The sequence below is a fragment of the Ambystoma mexicanum genome, chromosome 8, assembly GCF_040938575.1.
Source record: "Ambystoma mexicanum isolate Mex_15411 chromosome 8, UKY_AmexF1_1, whole genome shotgun sequence".
NCBI classification, from domain to species: Eukaryota; Metazoa; Chordata; class Amphibia; order Caudata; family Ambystomatidae; genus Ambystoma; species Ambystoma mexicanum.
The window spans coordinates 79,881,658-79,902,801 of NC_090929.1; the positions used below are offsets into that span (position 1 = coordinate 79,881,658).

General features: G+C 44.9%; 1 protein-coding gene across 1 annotated transcript in view; it reads right to left on the reverse strand.

Annotated features, from left to right (window-relative positions):
• Nucleotides 1-21,144, reverse strand: part of CCDC180 (coiled-coil domain containing 180) — a 728,974-nt gene that overhangs the window by 41,694 nt on the left and 666,136 nt on the right. Inside the window, exon 35 of the mRNA XM_069609330.1 lies at nucleotides 16,277-16,382. Coding sequence (XP_069465431.1) covers nucleotides 16,277-16,382 — 106 coding nt within the window. The remainder of the gene's footprint in view (nucleotides 1-16,276; nucleotides 16,383-21,144) is intronic.

A 21,144-nucleotide genomic window follows, 5' to 3' on the forward strand; every position in this document is an offset into this window, starting at 1 on the left:
AATTTCCAGAAAGTGAAGTTAAGTCGGTTTGTGAGTCACTTCCTCTGATCGCTCCAGAACGTTTTGTTCTTGCTGGAATTGAGAAAGAAAACGAAATCTTTAAACAAGTACGAGAATCCATATCTGAGAGACAACTTGAACATTGGGTTCGTTTGGATCCAGCTCGCAAGATTAAAGATGGTTTACCTTATCTGGACGACAGACTCTATTTACCATCTATTGAACTTAGAGAAAAGATTTTGAAGGAATGTCACGATTCAGTTCTGGCAGGACATCCAGGATATCGAAAAACACTTGAGTTGGTCAGAAGACATTTTTGGTGGGAGAAAATTCGACAAGATACTCTTAATTTTGTTAAGACCTGTGAAGTTTGAGCTAGATCTAAGAACCTCATCGGAAAGCCTTCTGGGTTATTGGAACCGTTGCCCGTTCCACCGCGGCCTTGGTATTCAGTGTCTTTAGATTTCATCACGGATCTACCACTAGATAAGGGGTGTACATCAGTATTGGTTGTAGTGGATTTACTCACTAAAGAAGCACATTTCATTCCAATGAAGGGAGAGGTTACCACTGATAGTTTAGCTCACAGTTTCTTACAAGAAGTAGTTAAGCTGCATGGAATTCCCAGTCAGGTCATCTCAGACAGAGGGTCTCAATTTATTTCTAAATTTTGGAGAGCTTTCTGTAAGAGATTGGGAGTTGAGGTATGCCTATCATCCGGTTACCATCCCGAATCCAATGGGCAAGTGGAAAGGATAAATCAGGAGTTGGAGAAATATTTGAGATGTTATCTACAGACAGGGGAAGAGTGGGTAGATATGTTGTGGGTGGCAGAATTTGCATATAACAACTGTAGTAAGGATGCCACCTCAATGTCTCCATTTTATTTGGGACGAGGTTTTCATCCTCGTTTTCTTAGTATAGAGATCGATTATGATGCTGAAAACCCGGAAGTGGAAAAGAGACTAGAGATCATGAAAAGAAATTTGGAGAAGGCAAAAGGGGTGTTGGTGGAGAGTAAACAGAAATATAAAAGATTTGCGGACCTTAAAAGAAAGACTAGTCCCCAGTATAGGGAGGGAGATTTGGTATGGTTATCAACCAAATTTTTGAGAATTAAGGGAAGAAATAAGTTTTGCCCTCGTTTTGTAGGGCCGTTTGTGGTTGAAAGGGTGATAAATCCAGTGGCTGTTCGCCTTAGATTACCAAGACATATGAAAACTCATCCAACTTTTCATGTTAGCTTGTTGAAACCAGTGGTTAAAGGAACTAGATTGACACCTACTCCTTCACCAGTTGTATTTGAGGAAGATGATTCAGAAGAATTCGTAGTTAAGAAAATTCTGGACTCTAGAATAGTGAGAGGAAAGCTACAGTATCTCCTTGATTGGGAGGGTTTTGGTCCTGAAGAACGCACTTGGGAGAAAGCAAGTGATGTACATGCTCCTCATTTGGTTAAAAAATTCCATAAGAAATTTCCATTGAAAAAAGGCCCAGGGACTGGGCGTTAGAAGGGGGGTACTGTCAGGTACTGTTAGGATACAGTGACATAATCTGAGACATTAGGTCTGGGGAAAATTAGTATAGAAAGGTTTTTGGAAGTTATTATGAGTTTAATTTTAAAACAGCCAATTTTGCCCTTAACATTCATTGCAGTCTATGGAGAATGCCCCAAGCCAAGATGGAGGTCCTCAGTCTAAGTTCTGATTGGCTGGTGATTGTTTATAGGGAAGACAATGAACATTCTAAACTGCCTTTCATCGTCTTTGCCCAGCTGAGAGGTCGCGTATTAAGCTGCTCCTGCTTAACTTGTTCAGGGGTTTCAAGTTTCAAGCGGTCGAGCGGCTTATTTGAAAAAAGCAAACAGGAATCTTGCGGAGATTCATTTTGGCACTGAACAGGAGTAAGAAGATTTCGAGTTATCCAAGAAAAAAGAAAGGTTTCAAAGACTCTCCACAAGATAAGTCCTTTTAAAACTCAAGACTCTTTCTATAATGTCATTGTAGAAGATTTAATCTGATTTTCAAGTTCATATGAAAAATATTTACTAAGAACTTTATTGCTGTCGCATGTTTGGCTTTGTTACGCTACGTTTTCTATCAAGCGCGTGGTTTTTCCGTTAACAGAAGCCTGCGCGTGAGAGACTTCGCTTGAGTATCTTGCGCGAGCTCTTTGGTGTCGCGTGATACTCTTGTGCGTGTGTTTTTTACCCGCGGTTGAACCTCAGCGCGTGTGCTCACATATTGTATTAAGCGCGTGTGGATTTTTACCCGCGGTTTGTCGTCAGCGCGTGTGCTCGCATATTGGACTAAGCGCGTGTGGATTTTTACCCGCGGTTTGCCGTCAGCGCGTGTGCTCGCATATTGGATTAAGCGCGTGTGGATTTTTACCCGCGGTTTGTCGTCAGCGCGTGTGCTCGCATATTGGACTAAGCGCGTGTGGATTTTTACCCGCGGTTTGTCGTCAGCGCGGGTGCTCGCATCCTGGACTAAGCGCGTGTGGATTTTTACCCGCGGTTGAACTTCAGCGCGTGTTCGTGCTTTCGTTTAATCGCGTGTGGATTTTTTCTGTGGTTTAATCTACAGCGCTTCAACGAACTTCACTCAGTTTGGATCCCTATGCGAGTTCAAGAGATTTCTACGTGAGATTTTTGACGCAAGTTTCAAGACACTCTAAAAAGAAATTTATAAGAAGAAATATAAATACTTTCCAGAAACACTAGAACTTCCATTTACTTTTAATGAACTTAAGACTTTGTTCAAGCTTCTTGAGTTTAAAGAAGATTACCTGCAAAGTTAATTTCACATTCATGGACCTACTAAGAAGGCTGAATGATCGTTGAGATTCAAGTCAACTAGTAAGGAAGTCTAGTCAGCTTATCACTTCTCTGGGCATATTGTAGAGAAGTTCCAGGTATGGTTTTTACTTTATTTGGTAAAGGATATTGATACTTAAGGTTAGTATAGTGCCTCATGAATAACAAGGTGTATTATATGTTTATGTTTTACCACAGGTGAAGAACCAGCTAGTCTTAGCTTCCAGCCTGGTGTTTGTTAATTTGTCCCTTCCCCCTTTCCCCTGGAAGTGAGGTAAACTGAGCAGTTTATAGTATCAGCTCAGAGTGCCACATTTTGGGTGGATTGTCGGGGGCTCAGCAGCTTCTGCAGACACCAGGATCTCAGCCTGACAATACTATGGGCTAGGTCTAGATAAGATGGAAGACCCACGACACCCCCATCAAACAAATAAGTGGTATGCAGACATGAGCGCCACAGCTAAACAGACAACAAACAAGAGCTGCTATGTCTGTTCCCTCATCCCTCACGCATCAGGTACACCCAAAGTATTACTACCCAAAGAGTTGCCAATTATAGCTGCCCAGTGTCTCCTTCATCTCACGTTGTGCAGGATTAAGAACACCTTCCAGGCACACGAAGTGACTTTTCAAATGCTGCAGAACGAGAAAACGTGTTACCCAAAAACGGCAGGGGTGGTATGTTTGAAAGAACCATTTTTTGTAATAGAAGGGACACTTTTTTCTGACAACAAGCGGAAGGATGAAGAAGTACTGTGCAAAGCGGAAGCACTAAGAGGTGTGGCACCGGATAAATTGCAGTGGATAGAAGAAACATGTACACCAGTATGGAGAGAACACATTTCAAAACTAACTTGGGTAACTGCCATTGAAAAACCGTTCAAACTACAGAGTGAAATGGACTATGGACTGTGTTTTAAAGGAGAAGGGAGAACCCCCATGGGAACAAACAAGAACTGTAACAAGACCCTCACCATCCCAGATCTAAGAAAAGGTACTGCAGCCCTCATGGACACGTACTGGGTATGCGGCAACCAGGCATACCTACACCTCCCCCAGTCATGGAGTGGCAGCTGCTCAATGGCCACTCTGCACTCAGCCCTAATGGTAATACCAGAAAGCCACATCGATGGGAACAAAAGGACACAGGAACGCGTGCAACAAAATGGGGCTCAACCAACTGCAGAGTCGCAAATATATGTCCTGTCTTCCGGAAGCAAGGGAGAAGTGCTGACCCGTAACAGACGAGCATCAAATTACATATCAAAGGCATCATCAGAACTATTGGCTCAGATCCCAGACAAATATCGATTATTCAGCTCAGCGGAAACATTTTTTGCCTTGCTCGTCTCAAGTGTCCAAGCAAGGGCAAACGCAAAATGGCTCCAGATAACCCGCTGGGAATTGATTCAGCTGGCAAACGACACTGAAGAAGGATTCAATATAATAAAGGTGGAACTAAGAGCTTTACGACTAATGACCATGCAAAACAGGTATGTCCTGGACCTGTTGACGGCGATGGACGGCGGTGTTTGCCAAAAGATAGGAAGTGCCTGCTGCACTTTCGTACCTTCTGAAGACGCAGAGAACGGCTCCCTGTCCCATGTGATCGAAGCAGTCCACAACCTAGGAGAAAAAATGAAAATGGAAGGTGGAGCAGAAGACAGTACATGGTTCGACAACATCTTCTCCTGGGTTCCCTCATGGCTTGGAACGACTGTGAAATTTTTGATACCAGCTGTTGTGTTCCTCCTTTTACTTTTTTGCCTGTGCCAGGTGGGTCTTCGAGTTTGTGCTAACGCAGTACCAAATGGTGCAATGATGATGGTGACAATGGGCAACTCACACGGTACAATAAAAACGATGCAAGAAGCACAAGTACAAACAGGGATAGACAACACACCCAGGTACCAACTGGTGCCTATGTACCACGATAAGGATATTGTAGATAAGTTGTGGCACACCACCATCAAAGAGCCCCGTATACTAGAATGGTATGAGGAAGTTTGGGTAGATTTGGAAGGAGATGGTGGATGCATATATCTAATGTGCACCCCAGATGAATACGCCCGGAGAGGTGAGAGCTTAAGGGGGGTGTGCAGAGCATGGATGCCCATTAAAGGAACTCCTGCATGGGATGAGGCGGTGATGGACGAGGCAGAATGTAGGAGGATAGAAGATTTAAAGAATTCGTTACTTTAGTAACGAAAGGGGGGAAATGTAGGGGAGGACTGGTCCAGGAGACCCCCCTCGCCTGCGCTTTCTCCCCAGGTGAGGGCTATGGCTCTTTTGGGCGTCCCCTCATGCCACCCGGGCCCAGGTGGTGGAGGGTTCACCCACTGGAGACATTGCCCGCACGTATTAATTGCCCATATGTAGTAAAATTTAGCTAGGCCCAGAAACCATTTTGTCTGGTAAAGATGGTGCGAGCTCAGCGCACTGTAGCGCGGCCCCCACCCTTGGAGGGTTTCAGTCATCCTTGTTGCCGCAGCACCCTGGCAGATCCGCTGCGAGCACGTTCCCACGAACAAGACGGACATGAGCTAGCGTAATACACTAACATTGTAACAATTCACCTCCCGCAGTGTATCATCGCTCCCAGCATGACCCGGCCAGCAGGCCTGGGCAATGAAAAGAACAGTAAAATGGTCATCAGATGGCAGACAGTCTTTATATATTAATGTCAAGACTACTCGCAAAGTATGCTTTCTTCCACCAAATCCCTTATATTACAAAAGCCTGTAAAATGTATAAATCTAAGAAAGCATGCTTCCATGATATAAGCAATGGTGAGCCCACACCATTGCAGTTGGGTGCTAATAATAAAGGAACGCACCAGGAATCTATTTGTTACGTGTATCACTGGGAAACTTACACCCCATGGGCTCGCGCCATAACTGAACTAATGCTGCTAGAGGACACAAGAAAGACGAATGTAACCATACAGAGGGCCCATGTGAAGGATGCACGAGAAGGCGCATGTCATGTGTGCATGTCCAGGCCCCATATGTGCCACCACCGTCACGAACAGTGGCGGGTTACTTTCTATGTTCTCCACCAATCCTAATTCTACCTCACTTATTGCAAATATATATATATGCATATAACTAAAATACTGTACGTGCTAAAACATAATGTATGAATAAGGTGCTCAGACTGGGTATAATCGAGACACATCCAGCAAAGCTTAAATGCATGTTTTGTATTGCTTAGAATAAGTATTATAGAGTGTTCAAATGTTCGTGATGTTTTTACCTAAATCGGCAACACACGAGGGAGATACCTTTGTGAAATACGTGCAAGGCCATTCCCCCTCCCACCCTGCGAAGGCTGCCAAGGCATGAGAGCAGAGACCGCGCCGCGCTGCTTTACCTCCCCCAACCAGACTGGAGCCGCTTCAAAGACTTGTAACCCCCTCTGTGGCACCCAAGGCCGCCACCCGCCACCTGCATTATTTACAGCACAGCAGTAAACCTCTGCCTGAACACACGCGCCCCCTCGTAAACCTCACAACCCACCGGACCATCTCAGACTTATGGCCCTGTGCAATCAGGACACCCAACACTTTGACAACACACAGCGGAACATCCATAACAACTTCTAACAAGGCAGAAAGACCCGTACCGCCCGTCCCAGGCCCTGAAGCTTAGCCCCTCGACCTATGGCCCCGGTCAACAGGACACGGGTAACCATGTCCTGACGTATTACCTCCAGACCCCTCACAAGGTGCATTCCTCCTGTGTTGCATTAACCTGTGGTATAACCTATTGAAAGATTTACTAAAGAAGATAATATCGAAATGCCTGAATGACTGTGGTGTGCATGGCCTAGGGCTAATAAGTCAGGAAAAGACATTCATCTCTGCCACTGGCCGCGATGGCACCACAACACCGCCCGGATGAACTCTGCCACCCTGCCAGGCCCAGCCCAACCCACGAGGCTGACCAGTGACGTCTTCCAGCCAAAGCCAACCACATCGCAGCAGCACCTATAGTTAGTCGTCGCTACCCAATCCCATTGAACTTGTGCCCCCTATAGTGTGTAGGTTCTTATGACGTTTTTTGTAAATATATACGCCTGTCTTTGCTATTGTCAGACAGAGCGCTCTCGGCGTTTGCAGAGTCCTTTGCATGCCCTATTCTGATTGATAAACTCCCATTTACGCTCACCCGCACTCTGTCTTGGCCTTATTCCCATTTTGGGAGAGTCCTTCATTGTCTCTCATTGCGGGGAGGATCGTGCTGTTTGGGGACGCTTGCTTTCACGGTGCAGAAATGTGGCTCCGTGCTGGGTAGTCGTTAGGATGCAACCAACGGTGGTGAAGCGTCCCATATGTTGGGGTGCACTGCCGAGGATAACTGTCCTCGATGCAAGGTTATGTTGGGACTCCGTGACGTATGTTCATCATTGTTTTATTAAGGAGATGCTGTATCTAGAGATAACCTGCCATGCATGACACAGCAATGGTGCAACGTCATGGTTCAAAAATGTTGATAGTGCTTGTGCATCAAGTCCTAACGTAGAACCAATATACGTAGTTTATCTATTTTGAAGAAATAGCACATTTGAAAATAAGTTAGCGCAATGTATGTAAGGTTGATGATGCTATGAGTGAGTGCCAGGCCTGTGTTATAAGTCTACCGTGTGGCGTGTTTGTTTAGTAAATATGCATTTTGCTAGAATCTTAACATATTTTGAGGATTTGCAGGTATATATAGATGACTTTGGAAAGTTGGAAAGTTATATATGACGGTTTGGAAAGTTCTTTTGTATAGAACTCATTTGAGCGTGTATGAGCTAGCTTAACATATTTTGAGGATTTGCAGATATATATAGATGACTTTTTCGACATTATTTTGATCAGTGCATAGTAATTCGAAGAATATGATAGTTTGGAATGTTCTTTGGTATAGAACTTATTTGAGCGTGTATGAGCTAGCTTAACCTAGCTTAACCTATTGAAGATTTTTAGGTATCGGGTGTTCTATAACACATGGACTGAAACATTTAAATCCTGTGTATACGGTTCCTACTGAATATGAGAGTTTGGTCTAAAAATGCTGAAGAAGTAGATGTATCACATTTCTACTCACTTTGTTAAGAAGTGTGGGAGTAAATAAGAAGCCTAACGGCTGTGACAGGTATGGGAGATTGCGCAAGTCTTTTGATATGAACGTAGTATGCCCATGAAGAGAGTAGGCATTCTGGTTCAATGGGTTGAGTAAAGATGACTTGCGTGTGGTATGCAGGCGTTTTAGCGATAGGCACCGCTAAGAATAAGAGGTAGCGCCTTCTGCTTTTGGTTTATGAATGTTGCTGGAATGTTGCTGAGTGATAGCGCTGCCTATAGCAATTTTGTGTTAGGTGTAAGGTATTCACTACAGAGATTAGGGAGGTAGCGCCTCTGTGTTGGTGTATGAGTATTGTTGGGTGGTAGCGCCTCCTATTCTAGCTTTAGGTTTAAGTGTGTTGGCACTGCTGGGTCATGGAGGTAGAGGCTCTGTGTATGTACCCATTTTGAGGTAGCGCCTTTTTGGGTTATATTTTTGCTGAGTAAAGTGAATCCTGGGGGTAGCGCCCTCGCCAGGAGTATATGAGGGAGTGGTATCTGAGATGTGCACTGAGGAGAAAGGGAGTTGTATGTATGGTGAATTTAGGAGTGGTAGTAGTGCACTGTTAGGAGTAGTCAACTCTTATTCTTTAATGGACAGGTGGTTCTGTTATATGAAGCTGTGGTAGTGGTTCTGTTAGAAAAAGTTGTTGTACTGGTTGGGGACGCCCTCTAGCAAACATATTGGCTAAAGGGAAATATGCTGTCCAAGATGAAGAGGAGTCTGATGAGTTGTTTTCTTTGTGTGTTATCTGTTAATCCTGGCCATGGTATTCTTAGGTCAGGATCATGGGACTTGTTAGTACTGCCATTGAGATGAGTGTTTAGGTCAACCCCCTGTTTTGTCGGTGGTCTTGGAGATGGCTGGCCAGCATTTCCAAGTTTCTTGCAGGATCTGTACACCTTGGTGTGGTTGGGTGGGCTCGATTGGCCTAGTCCATTTATGTATCTGTTTGTATGTTTGTGATGTAGGCATAGTTGGTGATATTTCGTAGCGGTGGTTTTAGCGGTTGTATGAGTTCTCTTACTAGGTATGGTGATTCTGTTGTCATCCTGGATGTCTAGTATTGCGTCAGGATGGCAAGCTGCGCTTCAGGGTGGCAGCCTGGAGGCTCGCCTGTGGCGGGGGCAGGCGGAAGGACATATGTTATTTTAGTGGGTGTTTGGTTTGTAGGGTAGTCTTAGCCTTGTGTATGGGCTGGCATGTGTCTAGAGTGTGAGTCTAGAGTCTGTTTGTGGCAGGGACAGACAGAAGGTGATTTGTGTTATTATTGAGGGTGACCTGGATTTGTAGGTGAAGTTTGGAATTGCATAGCTGTGAGAGCATTTTGTGAAGTTTGCATGGTGGTGTGACTTGCCTGTATGTAAAGTGCTTGTTGTTTGTGTAGGTGTTTCGGTAAGGAGGGAGATGTGTTATGATGTGCTTGTCTGAGTTTGTTGAAGTTGGTCATGTGCTTAGTGATGTCATGCAAGTGTCAAGTGGAATGTTGATGTATGAGTGTAAGAATGCTGTGTTGAGCGTTCTTTAACAGTTCAGTTGGTCCCTCCCTTCCTGGGTGATGGGTGCCGGTGATCTATTGTCCTATACCTGATGTCTCAGTCTTATGTAACTGTAACTTAAGAAGCTGAAGTATACTTATAGAGAAGCAACATATATCTGCCTGGACTGTGCTTTCTAACAAAGAGTAAGAGTGGGGAGAAGGGGGAATGGTAGGAGTGTGGAGAGGGGAGAGAATTAGGAGTGTGGCGAGGAAAAAGTAGTAGAGTGGATAGGGGATACTGGAAGGAGGGAGGAGAGGACTTAAGATCATAGGGTGGAGGTAGTTTATAGAAGGATATTGGAGGGACAGAGAAGGAAGATGTAGAACGAGAGCAGAGGGAAGGTGGGAGGAGTTGGAGAGAAGAGAGTAGCCAGAAGAGGGGAGAAGAATAGAGTGACATAGGGGGAGGATCATCGGGGCATGAGAGGACGAGGTTCAAGTGGGGCTTGAGCGACTGTAAGGCACATCTCTGAGGGAGATTGGCAAGACAAGGTGATTGCCTTTAGGCCCTCACTACCAGCCAGGTAGTAATTAGATAGTAAAGGGTAATAAGTGATATATACTAACTAGGAAAGTAGGGACACTCGGGCTATGGTGGAAACTGCTTGCTTTAGAAGAGAGACAGACGGCCATTAGCGCACGGTCAAAGATTTGAATAAAAACACTTGAACCATCCCTGGGAGTTGGTGAGTTCTTTCTGCCATCTGTGACAAAGGGCCACTCTTTGTACAAAGGAAGGACTGGCACTACAGGGGAGAGACCAATGTGAAGAAGAAAGGGACCATACATTAACAACTTTTTAGTTTCCACCCCTTTCCGTCAGTATTACAGTGGGGCAACTCACGCCTAATGACTGGCCACCAGGGGAACCTAACACCACAAGGCATATCCTGAGTCGGTCCTTTTGTCCAGGGATCTACCAGCAACTTAGGAGCTATTGTGAAACCTTTCACATATGGCACAAGACCTTTAGAGCATATGTGGGGTGAGTGCCTCGCCAACATTTCCCAATAATTAAAGTCCATTTTCCCGAGTGCGGATGGGTATTATGGCACCTATATTTTCCAAGGCCAGAAACCATTATATACTAGTCTTAGTTGATTTCACCACAAGGTATTAAGCTTTTCCCTTGAGAAAATAACATACCCCAGCAATACAGACACTGTGAACCTGTAGGTACCATCTGAAAATGGAGGGCCTTGTGGAGTGCTGCAATCAAACCTCTAAGAACCTCCCAAGAAAGCTCAAAGATGATTATGGGAAGAAATGAGATGAGCCGATTCTGATTCCTTGGGCCTTATTTGCTGCCCAGACGGCCCTGCAAGCCTCTGCTAGGTTCTCAGCCTTTGAACTCTTATATGGCAGAGAACCCTGGGATATTCTGGATATGCTAACAGAAGGATTTAAGAACAAAGGGCCTCATTAGGAGTTTGGTGGTACCTTGGCAGTAAATCTGAGATGTCACCAAACGGATTTACGTTACAGCCACTTGGTCTAGCGGAACTACTGCTGGATTACAAGTGACTGTATAGTGGTATTAGTTCCCATTGACTGAGTGCATAGGACTCCATGAAGATTTCGGCAGAATTACCACGGGTGGTAATTCCCTCAAAATGGCAGTTTTTTGGAAGTAAGGTGGCAGAATTACCTCCAAAAGTTTGCTAAAAGAAAATTATACCTTTCCTAGAAAATGTGGGGGAAGGCTTTTAGGTGTGCAGGAAAGAAAGTCGCCTACGTGATGACTTTATCAAAGGCGACATCATATGGAGCCATAAAATAAGCAGCAACGTATATAACGCTGAAGAGATTTGAGAATGTTTGGTCATAGGAATGAAGGGGAAATGTAAAAAGATGGCTCCCGGTTAAAGGGAAAACACTGAAGTGTTACCAGAGGTCCAGTGGAGCTGCAGAGGAGGCAACGTTCGGGCTGGCGAGGATGGGGAACTCAACAAATGAGATGCAAACCCAGGTTCAATGATCAGGGGTCTATAGACGGAAGTGACCCACAATGCCATAAACAGAGCAAGTCGAGGTGTCCATACTAGGGAAGGTCTGCATGCAGAGCCCACGGCTCTTGATTAACAATCGTATATATGGACTGCATTGTGCAGCAGCAGTCATTTCTATTGACACTGTGTCCTCCGTTTAGGAGATCATTCACCTGGATCCACTCCAGATACTTACCTGATGTGACCGCACCTTCAGCGCTACCTACATAGAGGTAAGCGTGTGCCCTCTTTGGTTGTGCGTTTGTCACATTGTATTTATGATGCACTACTGAGCAGTACAAATATACACTCTTGGGGACTTCATAGAGAACATGGCTCTCTTATAAAAACTTTTCCCCTTTTCCAATAGGTGTCCAATGTGACTGCGATTTATGAGACACCACGGGTCCCTGAATCCTCCCCTTTTGGTTACGCCTGTGGCTTCAATTAAGTCCCACAGGTAAGCGGTGTCTACAGGTTACTTATGAGACACTGAATGATTTATTCACATACTGCAATCAAGCCTTGAGTACTCCCCTCACGTTATTTCATTGATTATTTCAGCTATATCTGAACATCTTGACAACATGGTCTCCCTCGTCCTGACGAAGGCCATAAGAAGGAAAAGGCCCATACAGCCCTTATACATGGCCCAAACACCCCGGTGTAGACAAACTTTTTTCCAACCACAGTGTCACATGTTCTTTCACTGTTCTGTTCCGATATAAATTCTGTATACCTGTTCCACTTCTTCATGTGTAATGACCCCTGTCGATTTTGTGATATATCGACAGCAGTAACTGTATTATGTTTATTTGTGTAGTTGTTTATGCAAGAATTCTGACTTGGCTGTGTATTTTTGTGTAATTTGATTTTGCCTTACTGTGTAACGTATGATGTTCAGCCCCATGCGAAAACCATCAGCTATTACATGTTAGTAATTACAAAAAGAAGTATTCCAAAACATCTAGGTGTGGTACTCTTATTTGTCATGTGGAAATTGTGAATGAATAGTGAGGGGGTTCATTTCTGACCTGTTCACCTGTGTTGTTGTTAATTAAATACTAAAGAAACTAGCCACGGTACAAGGAATCAGTGGTGAGCCTGACTATGGGTTTTCTGTAGGGCACAGTTCTGGTTCCTCATCCAAGGACTGTACACAAAGCCTGAGTGCACAGAACGCTGGTGCCAGTAAAGCAGGTGTGGACAGCAGGACCACAGAAAGTGGCCCTTGTGGTGGTGGACAACAGGACAACAGCAGCAGGAAGATCACACAATACTGACCCTTTAAGATAGGCCAGTGATGCACCGGTTGGGCCAAAGGACTACAGGACTGGACACAAGAGGGCCACATAATGAGGAACCGCTTCAGACGTTGATCTTAAAACATCTCACATTGGAGCAGGCACATTTGATTGACAGAAACAGCACTGCATGGGATCCAGCAGAGCAAACAGGGACCACCACTTCTGTTTCAGTAAAAGAAATGGCCCAGGAACTGAAATGGGGCTCACACAGGGAAGAAGTGCAGGGTGAGCCCAAAGTTTCTGCCAAATCAGAGTGAGCAGAGCCTCAACTTAAGGAAGATTTAGAGGCAGCAGTACAGGTTCACACCAAGAAATCCTCAACACAGCACCTTCTTCAGCTACTCATGGCTTGTGCCAGGAAGGTTCATAGCAAAGGCCAGGCCCTACACCAGCCCTTCAATCAGCATCCGTGCATCATGCTAAGTGTTGGTGGCCATCCAATCGGACTTGGTGAGCCTAATCTGCTTTCACAGTCACACAGTCACACACAAACATGGATTGAGATGCGTGGGAGACTCTCAAGTCAGAACTGCATGACCTTCAAGCAAAGGATGGATTTTAGGCTCTGGCGAGAGCACATATCTGCAATTAACTGTCAAAATGGCATTTTACGCAGTGAAACAAACAAATAACTGCAACAAGCAAAATAGGTAGGGCCAAGAGAATTAAGAGCTTTTTGGGAATCATTTTGCTCCGGTTCTGGGAGCAGTTGGTTGCCAACGCGGTAAAATAAGAAGTCTAGAGCAGGCACCAGTCAGGGTGAGGGGACTTGCCCTGGGACACAATGGTACACTTTGGCAGTGCCCCTTCCCCGACTAATCAGGCCAGCACACCATAACACTGTTGGAGCCTTCAGGGAGACCTCCATACATTTCTCCGTAGCAGCAAAAATAAGTCTGGATACTGTGAGAAACCAGAAGGTGTCTCACCCACTAGTCCCCGCGGATCTGCCATCCAGGTGGACAGGACACGGCCATCGCTTTGGATCCAGTTCCTGGGGATGGACCAGCGCGAGAGCATCACCTGGGTGAGGGGTCTTTGGGGAGTGTGAGTGGGACACCGGATGGTGAGATGCGGTATCTCCTTCACTTTAACACCTTTACCCCATCCTACCAGGTAGGATATTTAGGAACTCTACCCCCCTCCCTTTTACAACACGAACACTTTCTCACGGACAGCCTGCTATGAAAACAGACTAACACCCAAGCTCTATACCCGAGGTGTCCCAATACAATGGTCAGGCGAAATCAGGCAATTACTGACCATCACACACACCTGACTTCCATTAAGCTTCCCCACATGGATAAAAGGCAGAGCACGAGAGCACACTGGCAAAGCACACAAGACCGCAACTGAACGAGAGAAGAAAGACGGCAAAACGGAAGGGGATCGCAAGGAGGGAAGTTCCACTGAACTTTTCAATAAGGAACCGTTACTTGCCGGAAAGCTTGAGAAAAGAAAGCATAAGACCAGGGCATAAGACCAGGGCATAAGACCAGGAAACTAGGCTGAAGAATCCTGCATTGCATGTCGGAGATACCCGGGGCCCTCTCAAGTCAATAATCAAGGCGGGGAGAAGCACGAGCCGCTGTGGTACCGACCTTGGCTCCGAGAACAAAGCAGCGTCAGTGAAATCAACACAACCAGTGAGTTGGGGAGACCAATACAAGACTGGTCTGTGTTGAAGCCAAGGTTGCAAGCAGCAACATTGTATGGCAAGGGCTATATTGGACATTGTTAAAACACGCTGATGAGTGATTGAACTTTCAAAGCAATATACAATACCTTTGACAGAGTGGTTGGGCACCGCGTGGGTGTTCAATCGAAGGTCTCTGTAAGGTATTCAGCTGAGAAGTGGCAAAAGGGAAAGTGATTAAGAGGTTATATCGAGAAGAGAGCAAGTAATTGTGAATCAAAGTGATCCTGAGACGGGTTGAGCAAAATCCCGCTCACAGTCGAAAGTCTTCAATTTTTGAAGTAAAGAAAGCTTGGCAAAGTATACTAAGTTGGTCTGAGCCCGGCGGAGGGAGACCAATTGAAAGCTCTGTGTTAAAGGGGGTCTGAGCCCGGCAGAGGGGGGGCCGGGGTGAAGCGAAAATCACCTGAAAATGTGTAAATGTGAAATCAATCCTAAGAAGAAAGGAACATTTGTGTTTGTTTGTCGCATCAGGCCCTCTGAAATAAGAGACTTTGAATGGCAAAGAGACTTTGGCACAGAAGGCCCTGATGTTGTAGTTTTGAACTGCATCCTCGTGCTAGAGAAGCCAGAAAGTGTACTAAGGTGGAGTGTGCCGCCTTCACCCGTGCTAAAAACGTGGGTAAGGGAAGCCAACGGCTTGAATATCCTGACATATCTCTCGAACACTTTTCTTTTGTATAACATTGTTTCCCACACTATTTGTATTTAGAAGTAAGGATTGGCAATAGGTTTATTAGTACAGGCCCTTTTATTTTGACAGACTAGACTAGGACTGCGTTATTATTTGATGGTCATAGCTTGCTCCCATCTTTACATTTAGGATTAGATAGGCATTTATCACACCTTTGTTGAAGTTCAATAAACATCCTTGAACTTTGATCACTTGTGTCTGTCTTACTGTTTGATACCATGCCTTCCTTACAATACCAAGACGTCAAAGGGACTACCAGAACTATGCAAGAGGGCCAAAGGGGGCTTCCTGACGTAACAAATTTAAAAAGGACACAACAAAAGCTTAATTCTTATTGGGGTACATTTAATAAAGCAACCATTAACTGGGTGATATGGCGGAAAACACAAAAGATAGCAATTAAAATGCTCTATGCAAACCACAAGCACTGCAGTTGCCATGCCAACCAAATATTGTGCTTCTCAACACTTCTTCCATGCTTCTCTTTCTGTAGCATTGTTCTGGCCACAAGGAGGCATAAAAGCACCACCCCCTACACCAAAACCAAAAACAGAATTGGAAGATTCTATCTGGCAATTAGGGTGTGATTCTTAAATTTGAACAGAATATAGCTCTGCATAGGACCCCACCAGGGAAAAACACTGGTGTCTGTTGCGCTCAGAAATGCTAATGAGGCCTAAAATGAGGAGGGCCTCTTCCGCAATAACCTTCTCGGTGCATGATCCAAATAGAAAATCACAAGAGTGCTGCGGTAGCCAATGAGGAGGACCACTTCAGCAATAACCTTCTCGCTGCATGATGCAAATAGGAAATCACAAGAGTGCTGCGGTAGCCAATGAGGAGGGCCTCTTCAGCAATAAACATCTTGCTGCATGATGCAAATAGAAAATCACAAGAGTGCTGCGGTAGTCAATGAGGAGGGCCTCTTCAGCAATAAACATCTTGCTGCATGATGCAAATAGAAAATCACAAGAGTGCTGATGTAGCCAATGAGGAGGGCCTCTTCAACAATATCCTTCTCTATACCCAGAGCCGGCACAGTCCACCTGCCATAAGTACCTCTTGTTTATGTCTCATTAGCTGTTCATGCTGCTGGATTTCCTGATTCTCCGTTACCAGACTTACCTGCCCCCACGTTCAACGACAGGCTTGTATTTCATGTCTTCCACCAGAAACCCTGCTCTCCTGCGACGGATCAAGGTGAATAACTTCTCCTTTGGCACTTCAGTCCCTGCAGGGAAAGAAAGTTAAGGGTGGCGTGACCAGTGATGTAAATGGTAAAAATACTCTGTGATTCTGGGAGTGAGGGAGAGTGGAGCAAAATAGGGCTGTGGATAACGGTAGTGACATGGAAATCAAGTGATAGGCTTTTACAAAGCTTGAAAAAACATAGATGAAATAAAATAACACATGCTTTGTAAATATCCCTTGAAAGGTGCACAAATCGCATATCAAACGAACCGGACAATCCATAAATAATTTTAGTAACATGTTGAACATAAAGGGCATAAAGGTAGCTTTATTGTTCCTCCTGAATGGAAGCCTACAGTTACCAGCATGCAGAGTAATAAGAGCCTAAAGAAATCCAGAAGACCACAGATTTCTTTTTTTGTCTAATAAGTGTGGCCACCGCCCCAGTTAGGCTCTGTATGCACGTTGGTTGTGTTTGTGTGGATTGGGACGATTCACGAGATCTTGTCACTTCTCCCCAAAGGGGAGCCCTTCCCTGTGAGGCTAGGAAGGTGAGCACACTTCGAAACATTCTCCCTACAGGGAGTGGTATGTGGGAGCTCACGGGGAGAGACTCCCCTCTTGGGGCCAAGGTCTCTCGTTCTGTGAAGGAACTCCCTGGCCCACTTTCCGATGACCATCAGTACCTCAGAAAACACAACCTGAACAGACCACTGTTTGCTACTGTAACACAACTTCCAATACTCAAACAAAACTCAAATCAAAACTGAGAAGAGAATGAGTGAAGAAAGCATGAACAATGCCAACAGGTAATAACCCAACTAAACTGGGTAGAATAGTGGAGGAGTAATGCTGATCACTCCTTTATGGAAATTAGGCCATACTATGAAGAGTGTGAACAACAGAGTAATAACTAATTCATGGAATGAGGAAGGACCATGATCCTTCGCTGGGGAGGACCCCGCTCAACCCAATCAAAAGTAAAGATGGACTTGCATTAGAGCGTCGTCACCGAACAGGTGGTTGAAACCTGGGAGGGACATGTCTGGAGAATCCGGGAGGGCCTCGGTCAAGAGGACGTGGAGAAACAAGGAAAGAAGTAGTTCAGGAGCCGGCAGGGAGCTGACTCACATGTGTATTATGCATTTCAAGGTGGTGGTGTGACCTCGAGGAGGTGGACCGTGAGGTCTGCAAACAACACCAAGACCGACAAGCAAAGGGCTTCGCAAGGCCGAAGAGAGCTAGACAGCGAAGAAGGAAACGCTGGAAGCGTTTACCAGCACGCTGTGATCCCAGCCCCCCCGGTGGCACCGACCTAGCAAAGTAGAAGTAACTGGAATGGCAAGGGACCGGGAGGGGCAATAGGAAGAAATTAAGCAGTAATGTGAATAACGAATACTACAGGACTCATCAACCTCGTCACAGTAATTTTGAAGATAGTAAAACTAATCAAGTACGCAACGGAACACTTCACATTCGTCGCATTGGTATTGAAGCAAGTAAAGAAAATAAAGAATACTACGGGACTCCTCACACTTGACCCAGTAGTTCTGAAATCAGCAAAGAAAATAAAGAAAACTGAGGGACTAATCATACTCGTCCCAGTATTTGTGAAAACTGCAAAGATAGTAAAGAATATCAAGAGACTTGTTGTATCTATCTCAGTGGTTGGGAATACCAGAAAGCAAGTAATGAGGGACAGAAGAATCTTTGTGTTGGTCCCCATACGTGGAAGTGCTTGGAAGAGTAAGAAGTGGTCAAAGGGACCTGTGAACAAAGTGAGAGATGTATTGATGCTAAGGAATGGTTTGAAGTAGAGCCAGCTTTTGAAAGGGAGGAAAAGACACTAAAAGAAACCCAGGGGAGTAGAGGCCAAGACCCTCAATTAGGGAACTGTAAATAAAGCAATACCTGAGAGAAGGTGGAAGAGTCCCGTTGAGAAACTAAAGGAACTGATTAATCATGTGACAAGGAAATCTCTTGATAGACAATTAAGGCTGAGGAAGCCTGTCCAGGAGAAGGGAGACATTCTCCTGGAACCCTTTTTGGTTGGTTAGTGCAACCCCTTTTTTGATTAGTGCTAGGGTCAGAACAGGGTACTTTTTGGATGGAGGATGGACTATTTGATTTGGACTACATCATTGATGACGAGCACCATAGTTAGATTTATGTTAGGTAGGTCACTCTCCCTTTTTGTTAGGGATAGACAGGCCTATTGTTTTATTATTTCAATAAATTAATTGGTAAGAATGCCACCACTGTGTCCGCCTTCTTCTTCTGACCCATCACAGGATCTTACATATCTACTTACAGATATAGGGTGCATGTTTTTAGTTGGAGGCTTGCCCCACTTGCCAGCATCTTGACAGAGAGTTGGGTCCCAGACAATGTTATCCAAAGTCTTACCGATGGGTTCAGCCTGTGCTGGATAGATTATATGGCACAGCATGCCTATACACCTTTCTCGTGATTGTCCGTTTGTGGCTTGTGAGACATTTCCTGAGACACTTAAGACGATTCCCAGGCACATATATCAATTGTATGTTCTAAAATTTCCTTTTTTAGTGATGTCATTTATTGGTAAATCAGTACTTTGGGTTTTGTGTTGTCAATGTTTATGAACTAGCGATTGTAGTATCTTACCAAGATAGCCAACCTTTTTTTAGTGCCTCCAGCGGGGGGCAGAGAATGTGCAAATCATCAAGAAAGAGAAGGAAGTTCCCATTTGTGGCCCTAATACTAAACCCTGTGTTAAAGCTTCCAGTGTGGTGGGTGGGTCATTCATTTGTAGATTAAACAAAATGGGCTCAGGCAGCACTCGAAAAAGTCAGACTTCACTCAATCGTTTTGTCAAAGCTCTTGCAGTATTTCTGTGCTCAATTGCAGCGTCTCACCTTATATGAAGGCTACGCCGCCAAATTTTCCATACTTCACCATTCAAAGATGGTGTTTGGTCTCTTTTAGTGTTACGTCTGTGCTGAAGAGATGCATATCCAATGTCCACAAGGCAGGGGGTGCACATACCAACTACGAAAGTAACACTCAACTACAAAGGTCACCACAGGACCTGAAAATCCGAAGAGGGAGAAGCCGAGCCGACCTGCAACGACGACACCACCGTTGGAGCCCCGCTGAACCGTCTCACCACTTCCCGACGACAGAGGAGATCTTCTTGCCGGAGAGTCTCTTCCCCCTGAGCTTGTGGGGACAACCAGTTTGCTTTCCTTTTCACCTACCAGGATGTCTAGTGGTCGAATTGCCCGTGCCAAGCATCCCGGCAACTGGATAGCCACTTACCACCGAACCGCAAATAGAAGGACCGCTCCTTTGAATCGAGAAATTCTGCGGCTGGTTTCTTCCCTGGCAGCACAACGACCTTCTCCTTTCCTCCCCGACGAGATCTTCTCTTCTGCCGGACGAAGCACCGACTCGTAACCACTGCCAGGAACAACTGCCCCCGCTGGAGTGTTCACCATTTCAAGGTACTGTGTCCGCCTGGCCTCTCTTTCTATAGAATGCTACAAGGTGACAGTAAATCCTTACCCTTCTAGACTGGGCTGGTCGCTTGACCATCTAACGGGTCCCTTTCTTTTGGTCCAACTTCTTTCTGAACCTTCGAGACTTTTGTGCACTTTTCAACTGTGTGACCTTGGACACATTTCGTTTTGATCCTCTTAAAGTGGATCCGGCTTCCTGAACTCTAACTTCACGGTTTTATTCTGCCTTCCTCTTTTGCTGTGTTCTTCTGAAAGTGTTGGGATCTGTTTCAATGTATGCTCTGCCTTGCTCTCCCTTTTAAACCGAATTATTAGAGTGCCATCTGCGTTAAGCGCTGGCTGAAAATAAGTGGTGCTTTACTTAAGACTTGTCTAATATTCTTTTAAGGGAGTGTATATACTTTAGTGACTGTGTTTTTGAAATTGCTTGATATTAGTGCCAGTGTGTTTTCATAGATGTGTTTTTAAATAAATAATTATATATCTTTTACACCAAAGCTCTGGTCAGTGTTTGCTTGTTTTACTGTATTTACCTGCACTATTGTGTATGCTCTGTATACTGCCTAACTCTTCTTGAGGGAAGTCTGACTGCTCAGCCACAGCTACCAAGTGAATCTGTGTGGTACAGACTGCTACCAAGTGGGTTGACTGCCAAACACATGTAGTCTTAAATCTTTTGCAGTGGTCCCTAAGGGAACTGCACAGGTTTCTGCCTAAAACTGGTGTACAGTGGTGGGATTTGTATTGAGTATACACTTTAGTGTGCTTTTGGATACTTTAGGACAACTAACCACAAAGCTTAGCACTAAAAAGCTGATTTTCTAAACCTGTCTACTACGCAGAGTTATACCCTAGAATCATTATCTGCTAAAACTGCCGATTGCTTGAAAGTATTATGTAGACATAAGAACCTCTCTGGGAAGGGCAAGAAAATTGAACTTATAGAAAGATTGTTAGAAAATCAAAGTCTGGGTGGTACAGAGGAATCTACCACCCCAGCAAATGTGGATAACAGTGATGGCATTGATCTGAATCAAAGTATTGATAATCTTGATAATGAGTCAGAAGACGAAAGTGAGCCTAATGCAGTTAGCCAGCCTAATGCAGTTAGCCACCCTGAACCTCTGTCTGCCTTACCAACTGTACCTACTGGACCTATACCAGGTCCCACGTGTAATCCTGAATATTTTGAACTTGAAAAAATGAAGCTGGAATTAGAATACAAACGTTTTATTGCTCAATCTGAACGGAATCAAGAGTTAGAGTTCAGGAGAATCAATGCCCAAGCTGAGCAGAAGCAAGCTG